The sequence below is a fragment of the Syngnathus leptorhynchus genome, chromosome 17 (genome assembly GCF_054491065.1).
Source record: "Syngnathus leptorhynchus isolate UIUO chromosome 17, UIUO_Slep, whole genome shotgun sequence".
NCBI lineage: Eukaryota > Metazoa > Chordata > Actinopteri > Syngnathiformes > Syngnathidae > Syngnathus > Syngnathus leptorhynchus.
This window is the reverse complement of record NC_141211.1, coordinates 767,262-788,056: the sequence shown is the minus strand read 5'-3', so window position 1 is coordinate 788,056 and position 20,795 is coordinate 767,262. Positions and strand designations below refer to the sequence as shown.

The 20,795-nt window shown below is 52.6% G+C and overlaps 4 protein-coding genes and 1 long non-coding RNA gene across 13 annotated transcripts; 3 read left to right on the top strand and 2 right to left on the bottom strand.

Annotated features, from left to right (window-relative positions):
- Window positions 1–10: 10 nt before the first annotated feature.
- Window positions 11–1,859, bottom strand: sra1 (steroid receptor RNA activator 1). 3 transcript variants are annotated; one of them, XM_085935187.1, is made up of 6 exons: window positions 1,573–1,859; window positions 1,240–1,344; window positions 878–946; window positions 659–804; window positions 475–594; window positions 11–407 (listed from the first exon to the last, which is right to left on the bottom strand). In XM_085935187.1, exons 1-6 carry the CDS (start codon window positions 1,595–1,597, stop codon window positions 357–359), a joined length of 516 nt encoding a protein of 171 aa, XP_085791313.1. In that variant the 5' UTR covers window positions 1,598–1,859; the 3' UTR covers window positions 11–356. The 3 variants fall into 3 exon arrangements, with proteins under 3 accessions (XP_085791313.1, XP_085791312.1, XP_085791311.1); XM_085935186.1 differs by having other exon boundaries at window positions 486–594; window positions 1,587–1,847; XM_085935185.1 differs by having other exon boundaries at window positions 486–594; window positions 1,573–1,841.
- Window positions 1,860–2,260: 401 nt separating this feature from the next.
- Window positions 2,261–5,950, top strand: apbb3 (amyloid beta (A4) precursor protein-binding, family B, member 3). 6 transcript variants are annotated; one of them, XM_085935919.1, is made up of 13 exons: window positions 2,261–2,774; window positions 3,221–3,384; window positions 3,599–3,648; window positions 3,725–3,770; window positions 3,956–4,093; window positions 4,154–4,281; window positions 4,458–4,463; window positions 4,549–4,663; window positions 4,898–4,967; window positions 5,031–5,114; window positions 5,191–5,300; window positions 5,365–5,550; window positions 5,616–5,950. In XM_085935919.1, exons 1-13 carry the CDS (start codon window positions 2,726–2,728, stop codon window positions 5,853–5,855), a joined length of 1,386 nt encoding a protein of 461 aa, XP_085792045.1. In that variant the 5' UTR covers window positions 2,261–2,725; the 3' UTR covers window positions 5,856–5,950. The 6 variants fall into 6 exon arrangements, with proteins under 6 accessions (XP_085792045.1, XP_085792044.1, XP_085792043.1 ...); XM_085935918.1 differs by having other exon boundaries at window positions 3,725–4,093; window positions 4,399–4,463; window positions 5,368–5,550; XM_085935917.1 differs by having other exon boundaries at window positions 3,725–4,093; window positions 4,399–4,463.
- A 761-nt stretch (window positions 5,951–6,711) lies between these two features.
- LOC147042827 (uncharacterized) lies at window positions 6,712–7,576 on the top strand. The gene is made up of 4 exons (XM_085936366.1): window positions 6,712–6,760; window positions 7,083–7,117; window positions 7,183–7,300; window positions 7,365–7,576. Exons 1-4 carry the CDS (start codon window positions 6,712–6,714, stop codon window positions 7,496–7,498), a joined length of 336 nt encoding a protein of 111 aa, XP_085792492.1. The 3' UTR covers window positions 7,499–7,576.
- Window positions 7,577–11,361: 3,785 nt separating this feature from the next.
- Window positions 11,362–19,728, top strand: LOC147042826 (glutamate receptor 1-like). 2 transcript variants are annotated; one of them, XM_085935591.1, is made up of 18 exons: window positions 11,362–11,530; window positions 11,984–12,121; window positions 12,667–12,906; window positions 12,972–13,156; window positions 13,250–13,303; window positions 13,448–13,606; window positions 13,674–13,841; window positions 13,952–14,056; window positions 14,117–14,227; window positions 14,345–14,551; window positions 14,626–14,841; window positions 14,902–14,989; window positions 15,215–15,347; window positions 15,410–15,608; window positions 15,736–15,983; window positions 17,304–17,418; window positions 18,828–18,962; window positions 19,307–19,728. In XM_085935591.1, the coding sequence occupies exons 1-18, from the start codon at window positions 11,455–11,457 to the stop codon at window positions 19,517–19,519; spliced, it is 2,790 nt and encodes a 929-aa protein (XP_085791717.1). In that variant the 5' UTR covers window positions 11,362–11,454; the 3' UTR covers window positions 19,520–19,728. The 2 variants fall into 2 exon arrangements, with proteins under 2 accessions (XP_085791717.1, XP_085791718.1); XM_085935592.1 differs by having other exon boundaries at window positions 14,902–15,017; window positions 15,195–15,347.
- Window positions 17,486–20,638, bottom strand: LOC147042825 (uncharacterized). Its single transcript, XR_015068634.1, has 3 exons — window positions 20,594–20,638; window positions 20,297–20,510; window positions 17,486–19,991 (listed from the first exon to the last, which is right to left on the bottom strand). It is a non-coding gene; the product is annotated as an uncharacterized LOC147042825 (long non-coding RNA).
- Between the last annotated feature and the right edge of the window lie 157 nt (window positions 20,639–20,795).

Genomic DNA, 20,795 nt, shown 5'->3' with positions numbered 1-20,795 from the left:
CAAGACAATCATGACATCATCATCCACCTTTATTACGATCAAGTCAAGCGTCCAGATAGATGTATTATTTTCAAGGCAATCGTCCAGCTAGAGAAACAACATTTAGCTTCCTTGGCGACGACGCGCTCCAATTGGTCAGGTGCCGGACGGTCGCTATGGCAACAGCATTCTCCCTCATTCTCTTCCCGTTACCTTGACCGTCCGCTTCGAAAAGTTCAAAGGTCACGACTAACAGGAGTCGCTGCGGGATCTATTTAACTCCTCCGCTGATGCTTAGGGCCGCGGCTTTCGGGTCTCGGCGATCAGTCGCTTCACGCCGACCATCCATTGGCTGACTTCGGTCACGTAATCCACCATTAGCGAGCGATGGATCTCGTCGGCCTGGTCCCAGCGTCCCGCCTGCAGTTCTGGAGATGCACGCGTGCGGCGCAGTCACAAACAGGAGAACCACAAGGGTCGGACGGACAGACGGACCGACGCAAAACCTTGTGACAAGGCGCTCATGCGTCTCCTCACGGGAAGACTCAGTCGACCCGATGTCCAGCTGTCCTTGAAGAGGCGGAGTCTCTTTTCCATGTCGTTACACACCTGGGGCTGCGCAAACAACGCTCGCGTTCAAACACCCGGGAAGGTTGAGGGCATCGGTCACGCGACTCACCGCCACGTCCAGCCTGCACCTGGCCAGCACACGCTCCAGAACCTCGACCACGTCCTCCAAGTTGGGCTCGGCCTCAGATTGGCCAGGGTCCTCGATGCCCCCAACGGCGGCCTCAGGAGGCGTGGCCTTCCAGCTGGGCGCGCAACCTGCAGACAGACATTTTGCACCATGTGACGACAACTTCAGCGTTCCGTCTACAACATCGTGGTGGCGTCTGACCTGCCGGAGGAGGGGCCAAGCCACAAGGCGGCGGACCCAAAGGAAGAGTCGTAGGCAGGGCCGCAGCATCTATCGACCAATCGTGGAGAAGATGATGATGACCAAGATGTACAACACTACACATGTGCGTGAGCATCATTGCAGAGGCAGCACACACTTGAAGTCACATGACAATGGTGACTGTCAGGCGAGCGACATGTCGACCACAACACACACACACACACACACACACACACACACACACACACACACACACACACACACACACACACACACACACACACACACACACACACACACACACACACACACACAAGTGCAGCCTGACAAAGGCTCTACATGTACAAGAACCGCTGTGAGACCTGGCAGCGTGGGCCTCTTGTTCAGAAGGCTCCTCTGTGGGTTGCGGGCCGTCTGGAGACCGTAGGAGAACTGAGGGGGGTCGTTCCATCCGCGTTCCTGGTTACCTGAGCATGATCACTCATTGAATGCGTTACCTTGTCAGCGCGGCATGCAAAGTTGTTCCAGATGTCATTCCGCGGGATATAGGTATCATGAATCTGTCACTATCAAAGGGGACCAAACTTGTCGAGTGTGACGTGTCGGGCTAGTAGCCAGCTTGCAGCTAATCTAGCCACTCGCTCGACGGCAATTTAAAGTCACCTATGTGCCAACTTCATACTTAATCCTCCTACCTGGTTTGACATACATTTCATCCATTATGTGTCGAAGTTGAGGAGACTCTTTACTGTAACTACGCCATTAAAATAACCGAACCACTACCTACAAAACAACTCCATACACTAGTCTTGGCTCGTGAGTGAACGATTCGTTCAAAAGAACGAATATTTTCAGTGAACGAGAGTGAACGAATCTTCCCTTTCAGTTTATACTTCAACCAGTAGGTGTCGGTAATGCGCATTGAAGCTGGTGCCTGCCACCTCGCCGTAAAACAAAACGAAGAAGAAAATGACTTTCCGTTCACGAACGAGTCGTGAATTGCATTTGCCGTTCCTTGGTACGTCCGAATGACGTCACAGATCAAACAGCCAATCAGAAAGTGGGAGTGAGGGTGGGTGTGGCACCTTTCACTTTCCGTGAAGCTTTGACCATGATTTCTTATTATTTCATTTATTTGAAAAAATAAAATAAAATAAAGGATCAGTGTGTGTGTGTGTGTGTGTGTGTGTGTGTGGAGGGACGATTTGTTGAATGATTTGTTTGAACAAATCTTTTGAGTGAACTGATTCTAAAGATTCAGTTTACTTAAAATAACTGGAACGCACATCACTAACATACACATAACACGGTTTTATTTCCGGGTTAGGGGGCGGTGTCAAGATGACGTAGTTGTTATACTTCTTCTTTCCGGCGGTTGGCAACTAAACGGAGCATTACCGCCATCTACTGTTCGGAGTATGGCTCAGCCAGTGGTAATGGGTGTTAGCGTTAGATTAAATAATTCTTCGACGATGAGACGCGATGGAATTTGATGAGGTCGTGGCGCGACGTCATCGGAAGGCGGGGCGAGCGCCCGGCTCCTTTGACGTCACCGGATGAAGGCGCCAGTCATTGTTGACGTATTCATGAGGGAGGAGAGCAGGAGGGAGTGGTTAGTGTCTCCTCCATCAGTGAGACGAGAAGACCATCACACAAGGACACCAGACTGATGCTGTTGCCGTGGAAACAAGGACACGCAGAGAAATTGAAAAACCTTGATTCGGGCCTATGAGTTTGTGTACGCGTGTGTGAAGGTTTATGTGTGTGTGTGTGTGTTGGGGCCCCGGGCGCTTATGAGTGTGTGTGCGGCGTGTGTGCACTCTGGAGGGCAAGCGGCTGAGTGGAACCATGATGGGCAAAGACTACATGTTGGCCATCGTCATAGTTAACTGTGACGGTAAGTGCTTTTCGGAAAATCAACTTTGTCACACGCAAACCTGACTGAAATGTGCACACAGCATTTTCAAAGTAAGAATGAAGTTCAAGAAGAATTAAGAAGCAGAGGTTGAAAAGAACTGCACTTCCTGTCTGTGCCGCTTTATTAATTATCCAAGCCTCTTCCTGTTCCGCGATGTGATTGACTTGCGATCGATTGACACGCAGCACATTTCAACGCTAAACGCAAGTCAGCCAAATAGAAGAAACACACACACACACACACACACACACACACACACACACACACACACACACACACACACACACACACACACACACGATACACAACTGTACTTGGACGGTAAGGTGATCCGATGGTGGCCGGATGTTGTGACGCTCACTGGCGCTATCTAGTGGCGGAGCGGCCGAAGCTGACTGATGTCACATTTGCTGTGGCTTCATTAGACAACATCTGGACGGACCAGAACCTTCTGCTTGACCCAGATCTTCCCTCTGGCTGGAGGACCATCAACGACTCCACGGGAACCTACTACTGGCATGTGCCCACTGGCGCCACCCAGTGGCAGCACCCCCGCTTGGAAGGGAAGCCAGCACTGCCTGACGCACAGGTAGCACGTCTTCTTTTGTCTTGATACAATTTCCTCTCCGTGTCCAAGTTGAACTGCTGTATTTTGTTCTGTGTCCAAATCTGGACTAGTCGTTTGGTTTGGATTGACTTTTCTGTCTGTGGGCCAATTGGATTCTTTTTTTGATGCTTCCCGTTAGTGGCAAAGGTGGGCTTTTGTTTGTCTTCTAATTCTTTTTGATGATGTTTGCTCCTAGAAAGACGAACAAGGACCATCAGGCTTCAGTGCAGTCCCAACTGACACCAGGTAACGCCCGCCCACACACACACACACACACACACACACACAGTATGCACACAACGTGTATTTGTTGTGGTCGTAGGTCTCGAAGGTCTGACAACTCCGGTCGCTATGACACTGACTCACAGGTATGACACGACACACACAATGCATCGCATTTCATCTCTGCCTAGTCTCATTTCTTCCTTTCTCTCGTTCGTTCGCTGGCTCCACTTCACGTCTTCTTATCTGTCCATCATGTGGCCCATCTGGCTTCTCCTTCATTGTCATCCCATCCGTCTGCGTTGCCGTCCGTCCATCCGGTCTGCGGCAGTGTTTCTCGGTGCGCTCGCTGGGCTGGCTGCAGGTGGAGGAGGACGACTTGTCGCCGGGCCGCAGCAGCCTGGCGGTGGGCAACGTCATCCAGCAACTGTCCGACGGCGGCGAGCTGACGGACGGGGTCTTGGGAGAGGTGAGACGCGGCTCCGCCTGTCTGCCTGTTATTTGGGACCGACGTCTGTCTCTCTGTCAGGGCCGCGAGATGAAGCTGCTTCTGAAGTGGGACGCGCTAACTCTGGTGGACCCTTTAGACCGCACCCCCTTGTACCGCCAGCCAATCGTGGACATCCGCGTATGGGGAGTGGGCAGCAACAACGGCAGGTGAGCTGGCCGGCCGGCGGCACCTTCACGGGCCCTCTGGCCCCTCCTCTTGTCACCGCAAGACACGGCACCTGCTTGGCTTTTGTTGCTAGGCTAAAACCAAGCTCACTTTGCTAGGCTAACATGTCACTGATCCCCGTCTGTCTCTTTGAATGCCGCCACGCCCGCACCGGCAGGGACAGGTAACAAGCACGCACACGCCACACACCCGCGCGGCTCGTGTCGTCGTGAAGGTGGCGCAGGTGAACAATGTATGCTCGCCTTCAGGGACTTTGCCTTTGTGGCGGCCGACAAGGGTAGCTGCGTCCTCAAGTGTCACGTGTTCCGCTGTGACGCGCCCGCCAAGGCCGTCGCCGCCGCGCTGCATCGCGTGTGCTCGCAGGTCAGTCGCGCATGAGCCACCGCGCGCCGTGCCGGTCATGTCACACACACGCCGGACAATGGTGCATGTCACGTAACAATGTCATCGGGCACACGTAACGATGCCATCGCACCTGCGCGAGGGTCACGCCACACCCGACGACGTAGCGCACGGCACCTGCGCGGTCTTCCGAAACAACTTTTCAAAATCCGTCTGTTGTGGCGATACGTAAACGAACGTCGTTGCCGTCCTCAGACGATGACCCGGCAGACGTCCCGCTCTCTCTCCATGTACAGCGTCTCGCCCGAGGACCCGCCCCGACAAGGTGACGAGCCGCCTCGCCCGCTTGGCTCCGATCGGCCCGCTGACTCCTTCTCCTGTCTTTCAGTGGACTTCCTGGAGGCGGGGCTTCAGCGCGTCCACAAGTTTGACGTCCACTACGTTGGCAACCTGCCGGTGTCCCGCGGCATGGGTACCTGTCGTGAATGTGACACAATGTCCGGGGCCACACCCCTTGGCTCTGAAGTGTGCCCGTTTCTATTGGGCAGGCATGGAGGTGTTAAACTTGGCCATCGAGAGCATCATGAACTCCACCCGCCGCCACGAGTGGGAGGCCACCGTCATCCACGTGACCGACAACGTCCTGTCTGTCTTCAAGGTACGCTCGCTCCACTGACTTTCACGTGAGCCGCGCGGTTTGATTTTGCAACTGTGACCCGCAGCAGCAGGAAGGGGAGGAGCAAGTGTGGGCTTGCCAGGTGCGTTTCCTCAGCTTCCTGGGCGTTGGTCACGACAGTCGCACCTTCGCCGTCATCGTGGACGGCGGCCGGCAGCGTTTCGAATGTCACGTCTTCTGGTGCGAGCCGGACGCCGGCCCCTTGTCGGAGGCAGTCCAGGCGGCGTGCGTGGTGAGTATTTGTGCTTATTCGTCCCGTCCGTCCCACCACTGATATAGGCCGTGTGGTCCTTTCAGGTTCAGTATCAGAAATGTTTGGTGGCTCAGACGCCGCCGCCCAGGAGGCGGCTTTGGCATGCCACCGGACCCAAGGTCAAACGCGCCAACTCGGTGGATGGCGCCACTTTCCAAAGCGGCGGCAGCAGTGGCGGGGTGTCGCCTATGAAGGGAAATGGTGGCTATAGCGGCAGCGGTGTTCGCAGGGGCATGATGGCCTTCTTGGACACCTTCCGCAGCAAGCACGCCGCCGCCTCCTAACAACGGAGGACGGTCGGTCGGTCCCTCAGGAGAGCTCGGCTTGGACTTCCCACTGACCGCCAACGCCACAAGATGTCTAGCGAAAAAATAAATTTGTCTTGATCTGATTGGTTGCAGCCATTTTTTTTTGTCACGAAAGCTGCACATTCTTACAGTAATCCTCGTAACCCCGGTAAGACATCTCTGATGAAGGCGGAAGTTCATGCCGAAACATGTCAGGTAATGCAACCTAAAATACCCTGTCTGTGATAAAAGAACCAAAAAGTGATTGAAAAAGGAAACAGAATGAACTTAGTACAACTAACCCGGTAAGACATCTTCATCTCCATATTTCTTGCTTGGAGGGAGGAGGGAAGGAAGAAGGGGAGGCGGGCGTAAAGGAAGCCGTGACCTCCTACAAGGCCACGTGAGCCGTCAGAGAGCGTTGACGTCGGACGTGCGTGAGTGTCAAGGTAAGTTGCCCTTCTTTTTCTTCTTCTTGCACTAACTTGCTTGATCCAAATATGTTGACGTGAACATTTTTGGATCAAATATTTGATGAAAGGTTTGATGTGTGAATGGATCAAATCAGTGCTTAAAAGTTGCGTTGCGCAACAGCCAACTTCCCAAACTTTTCCTACAATTATTTTGATATATGACCGCATTCTAAAGTTTGTATTTTTATGCATATGTGGTCGTCTTTTTCGAGCGTCGTCCGCGCAACAATCAACAGTGCGAGGACAGACCGTTGCCGTGGCAACGCATCTCAATTGGATTAGCGCTGCTATGTGCGTGTCTGACAGCACAGCATTGTTCGCTCAGTCATCCCATAAAAAGTGCGCGTGTTACTCTGACGACATCAACTTTGTCCTTCCAGATGAGCGCTGAGCAACCACCCCCGTATGCCCCGCCTCCACCGGCCCAAGGTGCGTGCCGATGCGTCCCGGGTTTCTCTGGTTAGGTTGCTAGCTAGCAAGTGATTCAAATGATTGTAATAATAACCGAGCGGAACCTTGCTTTTGCTTATTTTTGGGTTGTCAAAGAACTTTCCACAACTGAATTTCATTTTTCATGACAAATGGCATACTAGTAACACGCTGATGCAGTGGCGGGCACCCAAACCAAAGCATCGCTGGGATGTTTCTTTGGGAATGGCCGTGATGGAATTGGGCTGGGCGCTGACCACAAAAATGTCAACTCGGTGGCTCACATTTTCACAGCCTGTAAATTGTGTGTGTGTGCGTGTAGGCTTCGGAAGCTTGGCGGGCGCCGCGCCCTACCAGGTAAGGACACGCTGGCTCAGTGGCGTTAGTGTGGCCACGTCTTATGACATCGCTGTCCGTCGCAGGCGGGGTCCTCTTCCTACTACCAGGGCCCGCAGGAGTACCTGACCCCGCCCGGCTACCCCAACCCCTTCTACGGCTGGGATGCTCCCAAGACCTACGGGGGGCCGCCTAAACACACGGGTAGGTCGTTTCGGGAGAAGCGGCATCTCGTCATCAAAATATACAATATGTCACCGTCTTTCAGTGTACGTGGTGGACCAGAACGAGGGTGCGGCCCACGTGGGCCGCGGCGGCGGAGCTTTGAGGTCGCTGTTGTCGGTGTGCTCTAGCCTTCTGTGTTGTTGCTGTCTGTGTGACCTGCTGACGCGTCACTTGTAACCTGGCCAATACGTCTGGCTTGTCGCTATGGCCACCGTGCCAACCGTGTCATAGCGTCACTTTTCTGGCGGAGGCTGACCCAGCAAACTAATAAACATACTTTGGCGTCCTCACTTGTTTCATTGTTTATGATCAAGCTGTGATGTCATCACTCCTCCACGCATTAGAGCATTATCTATTTTTGGGGTGCACCTTTACCTCCTCCAACACAACCGATTCAAATGATCAGGATGGGAGAGAGCTCGAATGTGTGTGACACCTGTGCTGCTCGAAAGCTCCAACTTGATTGCTGCAGTACGAGGAAAAGGACCACAAGGGGTCGCCGTTCATCACATGGCAACCCTCCGTGGATTTACTGTGGAAACCATCTGAAAGATGCGATTGGTTTGCAAATAAATACATCAGCATGAATAATGATATATCCCTGCTGAAGCTGCGACCCAAGTGGCAGATGGATCATCAAATAAGTCAATAAAAGCGCAATCATCAATTAGAAGTGAGTAAGTGGTACTTTGTTGACAATGAAATTTACGTATTTACACGCTTATTCACTCTCCCGCTCTCATGGGAATCAATAAATCTCATGTGTATATGTGCACACACACACACACACACACACACACACACACACACACACACACACACACACACACACACACACACACACACACACACACACACACACACACACACACACACACACACACAGGCTTGTACAGTTATTGGTTGGGTACAGCTGCCGCTCTCATGTCACCTCCATTCCCCACTGGGACACAAATACACACACATACACACACAGTGATTGATGTTGACAACATGTTTTCGCGCAGGTCAGAGGTCAGCTAATGCACAGCTGCACTGCTACAGGCAGTGACACAGATGAGGATGATGAAAAGGATGAGGAAGGGGATGATGAAGACCACGAAGACGAGAAAGCTTCTCCAAAGCGTCGTAACAACAGTGGCCCCAGGGGGGGAACAAGGAATCTGGGATAATGAGGAGGATGAAGTTGATGATGATGTTCAACATAAGGGACCTCCGTAAACAGGAAGTGCCAGCATCATAACACGAGTGGCCCCAGGGAGGGAAACTGGAAGAGGGAAGCCAGAACGATGATGAAGAGGCGGGAGATGAAGACCGTGCCGATAATGATGAGGAGAATGATGAAGAGGAGGATGAAGAGGATGTCCACCAGCGTAAATATGTACATTTAATCAACCGGTCATCTTGGGCCAACTCTGTTCAACGGACCCATTTCAGCAAACGACGATTTGATGTTTCTCCTCTTTGTGAATATAACAAAGTGCGAAGGGTTGCCTCTGATGACGAGCGGGTTCACTTTCGTGTTGGGTGCGCTCCCCTCCTTCCGACGATGAAGCGTGAAAAGAAAAAGAACGCTTCCCTGGGCTACGCCGGGCCGGCCCTACAAGTACTTGAATGGACAAGCCGCTCGAGCGGAGGCAAGTCAGAGAGGAGGATTGTTGTCTGACCACAATGAAGGGAGAGGAGCATGATGCCCAGAACCATCGGATGGTGTGCACGTGTTCGGCTCGGCAGACTTTTGTCAGCCGCTTCCCGTCGCCGGCGGCCGCGCGCACACACTCAGCTAAAGAGCTCACCAGCAAAGCTTGACTGACGGCTGGACACGTCCCGTTCTGGGGAGGAGCTGTGAACCAGAGGAGCGCAAAAGCTGCGCGTGTAGAGAAAAGACGTCGCCCACGCAGGAACTGAACAATTTGTTTGTGCTGAACGCGCACGCTGAAGTCAGCATAAACATCACGCCTGGGCGCAGAGCTGCTCCAGTTGAACAACAAAGCGCACGTTGCCTGACCTGACCGTGTCATCTTGATATTTGAAAGGTGCTGCTGAGAAGGCAAAAGATGAAAGGAAAACACCCAGATGCCATATGGAAGACAAATGGACCTCATTTGCATGCGAGGTCGTCAAGATTTTGCAACGTGGCCCTTGAACGCAAAGACGTGACCACGGCCCTCACGGAGCCCATCTCGGCAGTTCTGTTGACTTCCCGGGAATGTTCCAGAACGTCTTGCCCTGGGGCTGGCGTCCCCCAGCTGTGTTGCAGGAGAAGCCCCCCCCCTTCCCCCCGTCGCCCTGCCAGGCCCCCAGCTGGCACAAGAACACGTCTCATGCTGTCCTTTTCGTCTTCATCGTTCCTTCCTTCCTTCCTTCCTTCCTTCCTTCCTTCCTTCCTTCCTTCCTTCCTTCCTTCCTTCCTTCCTTCCTTCCTTCCTTCCTTCCTTCCTTCCTCCCGCTCACATCCTCATTTTCTTCCTCGTACTCTTGATCTTCGCCTTCCTCGGGGCTCACGAGAACATTAAAGGACCCATCAAGGCGTCGTTAACGAGCGCTTGACGGCGGCGTTGAATTGTGGGGAATCGCTGCTGCTAACACACACAGACACACGCGCACACACACATTGTGGACAGGTCATGTGACACGCCACACACCACCATCCCTAAACGCCCACAAATGCTCAGGCTAATGGACACAGCATGTGTGTGTATGTGTGTGTGTTTACGTAATCCAAAGTCTGTTTAAGTGTGTGTCCAGAAGTCTCAAAATAAACTTTGCACGTCTATTTTAAGCCATTCTTGACGGACACATTTGATGATGTCATCATCAGGTGTGAAACGCTCATGAAAGATGCATGCGAGCCACAAATAATTGATGTTATTGTGGGACGATTCATGCGTGTCAAGTATTTTAATGGCTGCTTGCTCCATTAGTCAAGGTGTTTGTGTTGTCATGGTAACGAAGCGTCCAATCGCACTGAACCAATTTCCTGTTAGAGAAAGCTCATTGGCTAATACTCACTGATGTCATGTGACTCTCTCCTGTCAAACATTTCGCTCAACTTGGTGATGATTGCGGGAAGTGTAACGTAGAAAGTGTTCAGAAATAAAAAAAAGCTCACTTAGGTGCAGCCATCAACTATTTTGCACTCGCCCGCCCGCCACCAGCGGGAGACGGACTGGCTGAGCGAGCCGAACGCCGTTAATGGTCTCCCGCATGAATAAAACAGCGCGGCGGCCGGCTTCCAGCCGCGTGCCATCGCCATTTCCTGTCGAGTCAACATAATTGGTCGCAAACTTCGGGTCAACTTCCTCGTCCCGGCTGCACGCGTTAGGCCTATGAATAAGTAACGTGGTATTGTGCCGCCGCTCGTTCACGCCGCGCTGAGCCGTGCGGCGTGTGGAAGCGCAGACAGGAAGTGGACCGGTTAATTAGATGCCGCCATCCCGAGATGTACTTTCCGCTTGTGCGGGCTGCTAGCTCCGCCCCCTCGTGGTAGACAGGACTGACTCTCAGGCGCCAAGCGGCTGCATCGACGACGCGTCAAGCCTTTACCGTGCAGGTGGAGCTCAAACTTGGATCCTTAAGTCCTAGCGACGAATCGTACGTTTAGAGTTTCTCTCTGATTTTTGGAGACAGGCCACACAGTGAGACGGCGGCATATCATGCGGAAAAGAGTTTGGCGAGCTAGGACGTTGGCAACGCAAGATGGCCGCCGCCGGCGTGCCTTGTCGCCTCGGCAAGCGATTAGCAGGTATTCGCGTTCCCTGTTGTTAGCTCTCGGACAGGAAGTGAAAAGGAGAATTGGAAAGGTGGACGGGAAGTGATGATGCAAGAACTGTTGAATGCTAACAAGCAAGAGCGGAGAATATCAATCAAGTTTCTGCTCATAAGATTCATGGCAACAATTGAGATGAAGTAAAAAACAGTTGCATGTGTGTGTGTGTGAGCTGATGCAGCTAATTTGGAGGAGGACCCAAGGGGTGGAGCTAAATTGTGGGGAAAGCCCACCCTGCACTCTCCCGCTCTCTCTCACACACAAAGTGAGTGAGTGTGTGGGACAGCTGCAGCGCTCCCTCCGTAGGCTTTGCACAAGCCAGGAGAAAGCAGAGGTGAGGTGAGACGAGACGAGCGCGAGAACCATGAGGACTCCACTTGCTTTGGCGCTTGGCTTGGCGCTCGCTACCGCTGCCGCTTTTCCTGCCAGCGTCAGCATAGGTGAGCTCACCTCTCACACACACTCACACACACGTCGCAGTTTACGCCATCGCACGGACTCAGCCGTCACATAAATCACTGCGTAGCTCATCAACTTCCTACACGGCTCACGCTTAATTGACATCTCCAAGATTTAGATCACGCATGCGTGTTTTTGAGCATGTTTGCGTGCAACGTTCTAAAGTGTGTTGAAGTTTGCGCACACCAAGTCATCACACATTCATTTGAACTTAAGTTTCATTTTTGCGAGCATACGTCAGTTTAAGTGCGTACAAATGTGTGGACTTGAGTGTGTGCGTTGAGCGAGTGGCGCACCTTCTCAGTGAATGATGCCTTTGACGCCAGAGAGTGATTGACAGCTGTTAAGCGACGTCCAATCAGATGACAAGATGCTAGCCAGGCCCCGCCCCCGGTTTGTTCATGTTTTCCCGTGTTTTGCGGCGCCCCCCGCAGGAGGACTTTTCCCGGCCGGGTCGCACGAGCAGGAGGTGTTTCGTTTTGCCATGGCGCAGCGCGGCGGCGACGTTCCCAAGCTGCTGCCTCAGATCGACGCCGTCGACATCGGCAGCAGCTTCGCCGTGACCTACGCTTGTGAGCGCCACGCCCGCCCACCCACCCGCCGTCAGTTCTCATCATGGCCAGCCTCATCTCAAGGATTGTCATCATCATCATCACCAGCTTCCATGTCCATGATTGCGCTCATCTTCATCACTTTCATCCTTTTCCTGGTCGGTCATCCTTGTGGTATGGGGGAGGGGCTGGCTCCCAAACGGTGGTGTCCATCAAAGATTGTGGCGGTGCATTAAAAAGGCCCAACCCGAGGGTGTGTTGTGGCCAACAATGCGCTGACCTCTTTTGGCCGAGATTTCGACAAAAGACGGCGGCACATCCCGCACGCTCTCCCGACATTTGCCGTCCTTCACTTCACTTCACTGGCCCGCCCATTTGGTCCTACTTGCCGTCCGGCCTCCGCTTCCTGTTGTCTTTTTCCACTTCCTGTCCTTTGGTAACAGCTCGCACGATAGCCCAGGTGCCGTCTTTGTGTTTGCGTGAGCGCGTGGATGGCGGGCTCAAACTTACTGGCGGCTAGTAAGTCTTTGCTTTGCCGCCGGCATAAACTGTGCGCGTGGCGTCAGTCTGTTCGCAGTTGGCCAAAGGCGTGCACGCGCTGATGGGGGTGTACGACCAGAGGACGGTCAATACGGTGTCGTCCTTCTGCGCCTCGCTCCACGTCAGCTTCGTCACGCCGTCGTCGCCCACGCTGGCCGACAGCCCCTTCGTGCTACGGCTGCGGCCGAGTCTGCGAGAGGCGCTCATGTCGCTGCTGGACCACTTTGGCTGGCGCCGCTTCGTCTACATGTACGGCGCCCACGAAGGTGAGAGACACGTACGTCACGTGACGGGCACTGGCGGCCAGACGTTCATCTGATGGTGCGTTCAGGCGTGTTGGTCCTGAAGAAGCTGTTGGAGCGGGCGGCCGAGCGAGGCTGGCAAGTGACGTCGGTCAACTTGGACTCGCTAAACGAGTCGGGCTTCATTCAGCTGCTGGCCGATCTGGACTTCAAGAAGGAGTACCAAGTGGTTCTGGACTGCGAGGCAGAGCGCCTGGACGCCATCCTGGGCCTGGTGGGTCCCGTCCTCCTCGCCTCGCCGCTTCCTCTTCCCGTACCGCCCGCTTCCTCCTCCTGACGGAGCGCTCGTTTGTTTTCGTTGTGACAGATTTCGGCACAGAGAAGAAACCTGAAGAACTATCAGTACATCCTCCTCAACCCGGTTTGTCTAGATTCCACAATTCTTGATTCGGTTCATCTGTATTCCAAAACATTCCGTGTTATCAGATTCAATTTTGTTGTTTTCAGGGTTTGTGTTTGGAGATCAGACAAAGTACACTGTCCATTTGTATCTTGTGTGCGCCAGGGCTTTGTGGAGCTGAACCTGACCGAGTTCCATGCGCTGTCCCCCAACGTAACGGGTTTCCAGCTGGTCAACTGGTCCCACGGGTCGGCGCTGAAGGTCCAGCGGGACTGGATGAACTTTGACCCCAAGGAGGGCAAAGCCACGCGGCGCGCTCTGCGGGTACGAAGGCGCTTCCCGTGGCGCTGGCCGCGCACCTGACGGTGACCCCTTTGCTTTGATGGCTCAGTACGCAGGCGCGCTAACCTACGACGGCGTCGGCGTGGTGGCGGCGGCCTTTCAGAGCCTCCGACACCAGCGCATTGACGTCGCTCGCCGCGGGAATGCCGGAGAGTGTTTGGGGAACCCCCCCGCGCCCTGGGGGCAAGGCATCGACATACAGAGGGCGCTGCAGCAGGTCACTCACGCGTGACACGAGCGCTAACACAGACACCATCACAAATGTGAACACGCCCAAGGTGACCAAAGTGTGCGTGCGTGTGTGTGTGTGTGTGTGTGTGTGTGTAGGTCCATCTGGATGGTTTGACAGGTCGCATTCAATTTGACGAGAGAGGACGTCGGACCAACTTTACACTCACAGTCATGGAACTGAGCCGAACTGGACCCAGGAAGGTGTGTGTGTGTGTGTGTGTGCGTGTAAAGTTGCATCTGTACGCTCACTCTTCTATTCAGGTAGGTATGTGGAGCGAGCAGAGAGGCTACATAAACACGGCCCGGTACAAGCCCACCCCAGAGGAGTTCTACGGGCTGCAGAACCGCACCTACGTGGTCACCACCATCCTGGTGAGCCCAACCAGTACAGCCTCACTGTCTACTGCACATTTCTGGGGTAGCCCAATCCTTGGCAGTGTATCCCAGCTCAGGTCAGGTGACAAAGGGGGCGGGGTCTTATGCTTCCAGGAAGCGCCTTACATGATGCTTAAGAAGAATCACGAGCAGTTGGTGGGAAACGACAAGTACGAAGGTTACTGCGCCGAGCTGGCGGCCGAGATCGCCAAGCACGTGGGCTTCGCCTACCGGCTAGAGCTGGTGGGCGACGGCAAGTACGGCGCCCGAGACTCCCTCAGCAAAATGTGGAACGGCATGGTGGGGGAGCTGGTCTACGGGGTGAGGGCGCCGCCACTCAAATCGGAGCCGTTCGCTCGCCGTGTCGGAAATGTCATTCCTGCGTCGATTTGCAGAAGGCGGACGTGGCGGTGGCGCCGCTGACCATCACGCTGGTGCGTGAGCAGGTGATCGACTTCACCAAACCTTTCATGTCGCTCGGCATCTCCATCATGATCAAGAAGCCCACCAAGTCCAAGCCCGGCGTCTTCTCCTTCTTGGACCCGCTGGCCTACGAGATCTGGATGTGCATCGTCTTCGCCTACATCGGCGTCAGCGTGGTGCTCTTCCTGGTGAGGCCCCGCCCACGTACGGCAAAAAGGCTTTGATGCCAGTGGTTGTCAACGCGGCAGGTGAGTCGCTTCAGTCCGTATGAGTGGAAGGAGGAGGAGGAGGAAGTTGAGGAGGAAACTCCGCCCACCTCTTCCAGACACGCCCCAGGTACGACATCATGGTCATTACTGCCATCGTGATTTTCACCATTCTTTGGCATCGTAAACGGCCAACGCAATCTTGGTCATCATCTTCATGATTTTCTCCATTCTTTGTCATCATAAATGGCCAGCACAATCTTGGTCATCATCATCGCGGCTGTCGCCGTCCTCGTCATTCCAACCAGCGTGCGGCGCGCGCGTTTAATTTACAGTAGTTGCGTGTTCCCGCCAGGACCAAACAGGCGGCAATCCCCGAAAGACCAAGAGAAAGAGAGTCCGGAACACACCAACCACTTTGGCATCTTCAACTCGCTCTGGTTCTCCTTGGGAGCCTTCATGCAGCAAGGATGCGACATCTCGCCCAGGTCTGTTCCCGCGCTACGCCGCCGCCGCCAGGTCGGGCCGTCACGCCGTGACCTCGCCGCAGGTCGTTGTCGGGTCGCATCGTGGGCGGCGTGTGGTGGTTCTTCACGCTGATCATCATCTCCTCGTACACGGCCAACCTGGCCGCCTTCCTGACGGTGGAGCGCATGGTGTCGCCCATCGAGAGCGCCGAAGACCTCGCTAAGCAGAGCGAGATCGCCTACGGCACTCTGGACGGCGGATCCACCAAGGAATTCTTCAGGGTCAGAGGATTCTTCTATTGTTGTCATAGGTTTTCATCCTTTTTTTTTTAGCTTCTCGAAAGAGCGGTCACATTTGAAGCACTACCATCTTCTGGTTGTTGGTTGGTCGGTTGCTCCTCACCCACAGAGGTCCAAGATCGGCGTGTTTGAGAAGATGTGGTCGTACATGCGCGGCGCGGATCCGTCCGTCTTCGTCAAGAACACGGACGAGGGCGTGAGCCGCGTGCGCAAGTCCAAGGGCAAGTACGCCTACTTGTTGGAGTCGTCCATGAACGAGTACATCGAGCAGCGCGCGCCTTGCGACACCATCAAAGTGGGCGGCAACCTGGATTCTAAAGGCTACGGCGTGGCCACGCCCAAAGGATCACCCCTCAGGTACTTCCTTAGCGTGGCTGGTCTAACCTCGTTAGCATCTTTTCACTCCCTGGCATCTGGTTAGCTTTCTTAGCTCGGCAAACATTTCTTTGCTTGGTTCGCCTCGATGAGCGACTTTGGCCTCGTGAGCTCTTTTGCTTCATTACGCTTGTTAGCGAGCGTCATTAGCAACTTTAGCTTCAGAAGCCTTGCTCACCTCATGAGCGCCTTTACCCTAGTTAGCAGGTGTTTTTGGTGTTCTGCTAAGCCGTTACTATGACGTGCCACCGTGTGCAATTTCAACTCTGCCAAACATGTTCCATCTTACGTGCCACGCTACTACTTTGCGAGCTGTCGCGGCGTGTTCACGTGGTATGTGCTATTGCATTGACATGTACGTTGCGGAACTACTGCGCATGTTTTTATGTATATCACACGTTTGTGTGCATGTAGGTGTCTTTTTGTCTTATCTGTGCCTCTCTCTTCTGTCTGTGCGTCCGTTTGTCCCATGTCCGTGACCCCCGACCCCAAAGTTTGTCCCTCTGCTCACCTGTGTGTCGGCCAATCGCGGCTGCCGACGGCTGACGCCTTTTAACGCTTTGGTCAGTGATGCAACTTAGCAAAGCGACATATTAGGAGCAAACGTTTCCATGGCATAACATCAACCCCATGTTGCCTAGCAACCATCCGCATCCCAAAATAAGAAGCTTTTGTGTTTGAGTTCTTCTTCTTCTTGTTCAGCCAGCATATAATTGTTCACCTCGCTCATTTATGCTTTTGTCCACATGACGCACGACTCAGCACTTTTACAACAATAATGGGGAGGACAATTTTGGATCTAGTTGCTTAGCAACATCTCTCTGTGGGCGGGCGGGCGGCAGGCGCGCGCACAACCATTTAGTGTGTAGTGTGGGTGTATTTTGGTGTGCTATGAGTGAGTCCATGATTTTTGTGTAGATCTGTTAGGTGCGCATGTTTTGAGGATTTGTTTTGTATGTATTTTTTTTTTTTTGTGTGTGCAAATGAATATAGATGGTAGATGTGTGTGTGTGTGTGTGTGTGTGTGTGTGTGTGTGTGTGTGTTTGCGTATGTGAGCACAAGTGCGCATTTGAGGACACTAAAAAAGGCACGCATATACACAAACCCCGCCCACCGTCCGTCGTATGTCTGATTTGTGCGCGTATATTCGAAAGCGGCGACATGAAAGAAGCAGCCGCACGTTTGCCCATGTTGCGGATGTGCGGGCGCGACGTAGCGAGTGGGCGTTTTGCAGCGTGTGTTAGCGCTAACATAAGATAACATGGCGGCGGCTGTTGATGTTATGTTATGTTACATGTTAGAATTCCGGTGAACCTGGCCGTGCTCAAGCTCAATGAGCAGGCCGTGTTAGACAAGTTGAAGAACAAGTGGTGGTACGACAAAGGTCAATGTGGACACAAGGACGCCGGCCGGAAGGTCAGTTAGAGGTCGCTTGGACATCCCCCCCCTCCCACCCCCCACCCACGCACCCCCGCTAGCTCCCATGACAAAAACACCCACCCCAAGTCCTTCCCTTCTTGCTTGTTTGTTGGATTTTCTCCTAGATATTTTTCTCGCTGTTTTTTTGGGGTAGTTTATTTCCATTTTTTACAGTTGCTCTAGTTAACATGAACTTTTGTGTTATTTTCATTATTGTGATCACCATTTAATTTTTTTTCCCCCAAGAGGAGCATGAACAAATCGGCATGAGTCCGGCAACCCACGGAGCCCCGCCTGCAATGCAATGTAACCTTTGACATCTTCTTGCGGCCCCGCCCACTCCTTTCCGTTTTGATGTCAAAGGTCACGTTTTTGCGACCCAAACAGCAATGCTTCTGTCTCCAATCTGCCACCGACTCCCCTCCCCGTTAACGTCCTCTTTGTTTGCCTTTGACTCCCTGCTAACGTCGACTTCTCTTTATTAAACTTGACGCAAACTTCCCGTCAGCCTTTAAGTTTAAGTTCATTAACGTCAACTTCATTTTCACTTCCTGCCGATATGTTGCTCGAGTTTCTCTTTCCTGCCAAACGCTTGTGAACATTCACAAAGTTTTGTTTATGTTCAACGGCGCGAGGCAAACTGAAATTTCCTGGGGGACACTTTGGAGAGAAAAGCATCAAGTCACAGGACCCCCACCACCATTCAGTTGCATGCAAATGAGGTCATGTGACATCACACACAGACCCCTAACCCCTTTGCGACATTTGTGTTTTTTAAGAAACTACAAGGAAACCTCTTGAGATTTAGCCTTACATTTTCAAGAAACATACCTTTATACAAATGTTTGGTATATTTGTGTAAGTTAAGCTTTTTTTTTTTTTTCTTTCAATTAAGTTAGAAATAAAAGGATGGCTTTTTTTTTTTTTAATCAAGCTTTGAAAGTATTTTCCTGTAAAGTTTCTTAAGAAATGTCAAATTTTTAAAGAAACCTTTTGATTCATTTGGGTTTTCATTTTAGTATGTTTTTTTTAAATGACATCATTTCCACCTGGAGATGTCCTTTTTTTGGAAGAAAAACCCGCAACTATTTTAAAGACAGTCTTTCCATTTTGTTCCATGTCGAACCGATGCACGCCTTCCCCCGTCGGACACGCCCCCTCCCCGTTACGACACTGCACTTCCCATCAGCCGCTGCTGCGTTACTGCGGCAACACAGACAGCTGCTTGGAATGGAGTGGGACTTGCGGGGTCCAGTGTCATGATGGGAATTGTAGTTCTCTGTAGTCCGCCTTCATCCCACCGGGCCTTTTGAAAGCGTGAAGGCAAATTGAAGGCGCAAAGTTGCGTGGCGGCCAACACGCGGGTGCGGTTGCCGTTTTTTGACCCCGCCCGTCCGCTCTGACAGGACAAGACGAGCGCGTTGAGCCTGAGCAACGTGGCGGGCATCTTCTACATCCTGATTGGTGGCCTGGGCGTGGCCATGATGGTAGCGCTGCTGGACTTCTGCTACAAATCGCGGCTAGAATCGCGCCGGATGAAGGTGAGAAAGCGAGAGGGGCAAATGGAGGAAATTGGCATTTGTTTGCACCAATTTGCTCGATGGCTGCCAGGGGAGCCAGCCAGCGGGAACAACAGCAATAACGCGGGCGCATCACTAGCGTGCACGCACGCACGCAGGCAGGCAGGCAGGCAGGCAGGCAGGCAGGCACACACAGGCGAGAGGCCTCACATAATCCAAGAATAACTCTCATGCACAAGTATGAAAGTCATTTTCCCTGACACCACTAAAATGCTGAAATTGCGCACACGTGACTGAAAGAGCTCGCACCAAAACAGTCTCACTCACAGCTATGCGAGCAAATCGTGATGTCCTCCCCCCTACAGGAGCTGATCGATGCCGCCATGTTGAGCAGCAGCTTGGGCGGGGCCCTGGGCCTGGCGGGGGGTGGAGCCCTGGGCCTGGCAGGGGGCGGGGCCCTGAGCTTGGCAGGGGAGAACGGCGGCGCGGTGGCGCAGGAGTTGGCCCGGGCCAGCGCGCCCGGCTTGGTGTGCGCGAGCAAAGCCGCCGGACTGGGGCTGCCCTCGAACCTCACCTGAGCGCCCTCTCGGAGCGGCGAGCCTTTTAATGGTTGGCCAGCCGCCGAGATGAAGCGAGCGCACGCCAACGTATCAGCTGGCTTAAGGCCAGCAACACGAAACGTCTTCTACTACTTCTTTTCAAGCCTGCCCTGTTGTTTGGAAGCTGATTTGCATTTTGACTTCTCTCATGTCTTTCGCTTGCTCGTTGAACACAAATAAAAAGTACAAAATGGAGTCTGGTTGCAATGAAAAACAAGTTGTATGCTCTGAGCACCTTATTGTGAAATGCAATATGATATTCAGACATTTCTGTTTAAATATGGCAACAGGCATAACAATATTAAATGTGGGCCGACATTCACACACTACTGGTACTGGTACTGGTACTGGTACTGGTACCTTGTCCAGCGCTGACCGGCTGCTTTTGGTGCACAACCGTTAGGGATGGTATACTCACAGTTTCGGTGAGAGATGCAGATGGCGTGCAGAACTCCAAAAGAGGGAGGGAGAAGAACAAAACTGAAGTAAGAAAAGTGTAGCAAGAGAAAAAAAGCATCCAATAAAATTGGCATTGCACGAGGAATGAATTTATACTCAGTCCAAGCAAGAAGCAGGAAAAAAGAAACAGTGCTGAGTCCATGTGCTAACTGTTGTTTCTCAACTCACGTGATCAGTGGCAGCCATAGCTAACTCACAACAGGCTACTGGGGAGGCTAATCGCAATTAGCAACCATGCTAATTTGAAATCAAATGGAAAATTGTAGTTTTCTCAACATACCAGCCAAATGTAATTACCTGTTTGAATTCAGACGTCCAGTGAAGACCGGTAGCTCATGCCGATATTATGGACACAAAGTTCAACAAGTGCGTCCAACAACCTCTTTCTCCTCGGCTTGGCCAGGTAAGCACGGGACCACGACCACCAATGGCGGATGACCACTGACGCCATTGGTTCGGGTTATCTTCTTGCATGGCATCCAAAGGTTTGGAGAAATGGTGTTTCTTGTATCTTTTCAAATGATAGAAAGACATCAAATACAACACGTGGATATATTTATCGTTCTTAGCGACTTGATTCGCGACATAACTTACTTTCGGGATAGTGTGCGGCTGCAGTCTTTCGGTGGTTTGAGAGCTCCCGCTACTGGCTAAATAAAGTCACATGACACGCAAGGCGACTCGAATGCCTTATCCTATTAGCCAAATGGAGTCAACGTGAAAAACTCCACTTTGGTGAAAATAAAATGCACCGTGTTCTCAGTACGTATATAAAAACGCTTTATTTTAATAATGA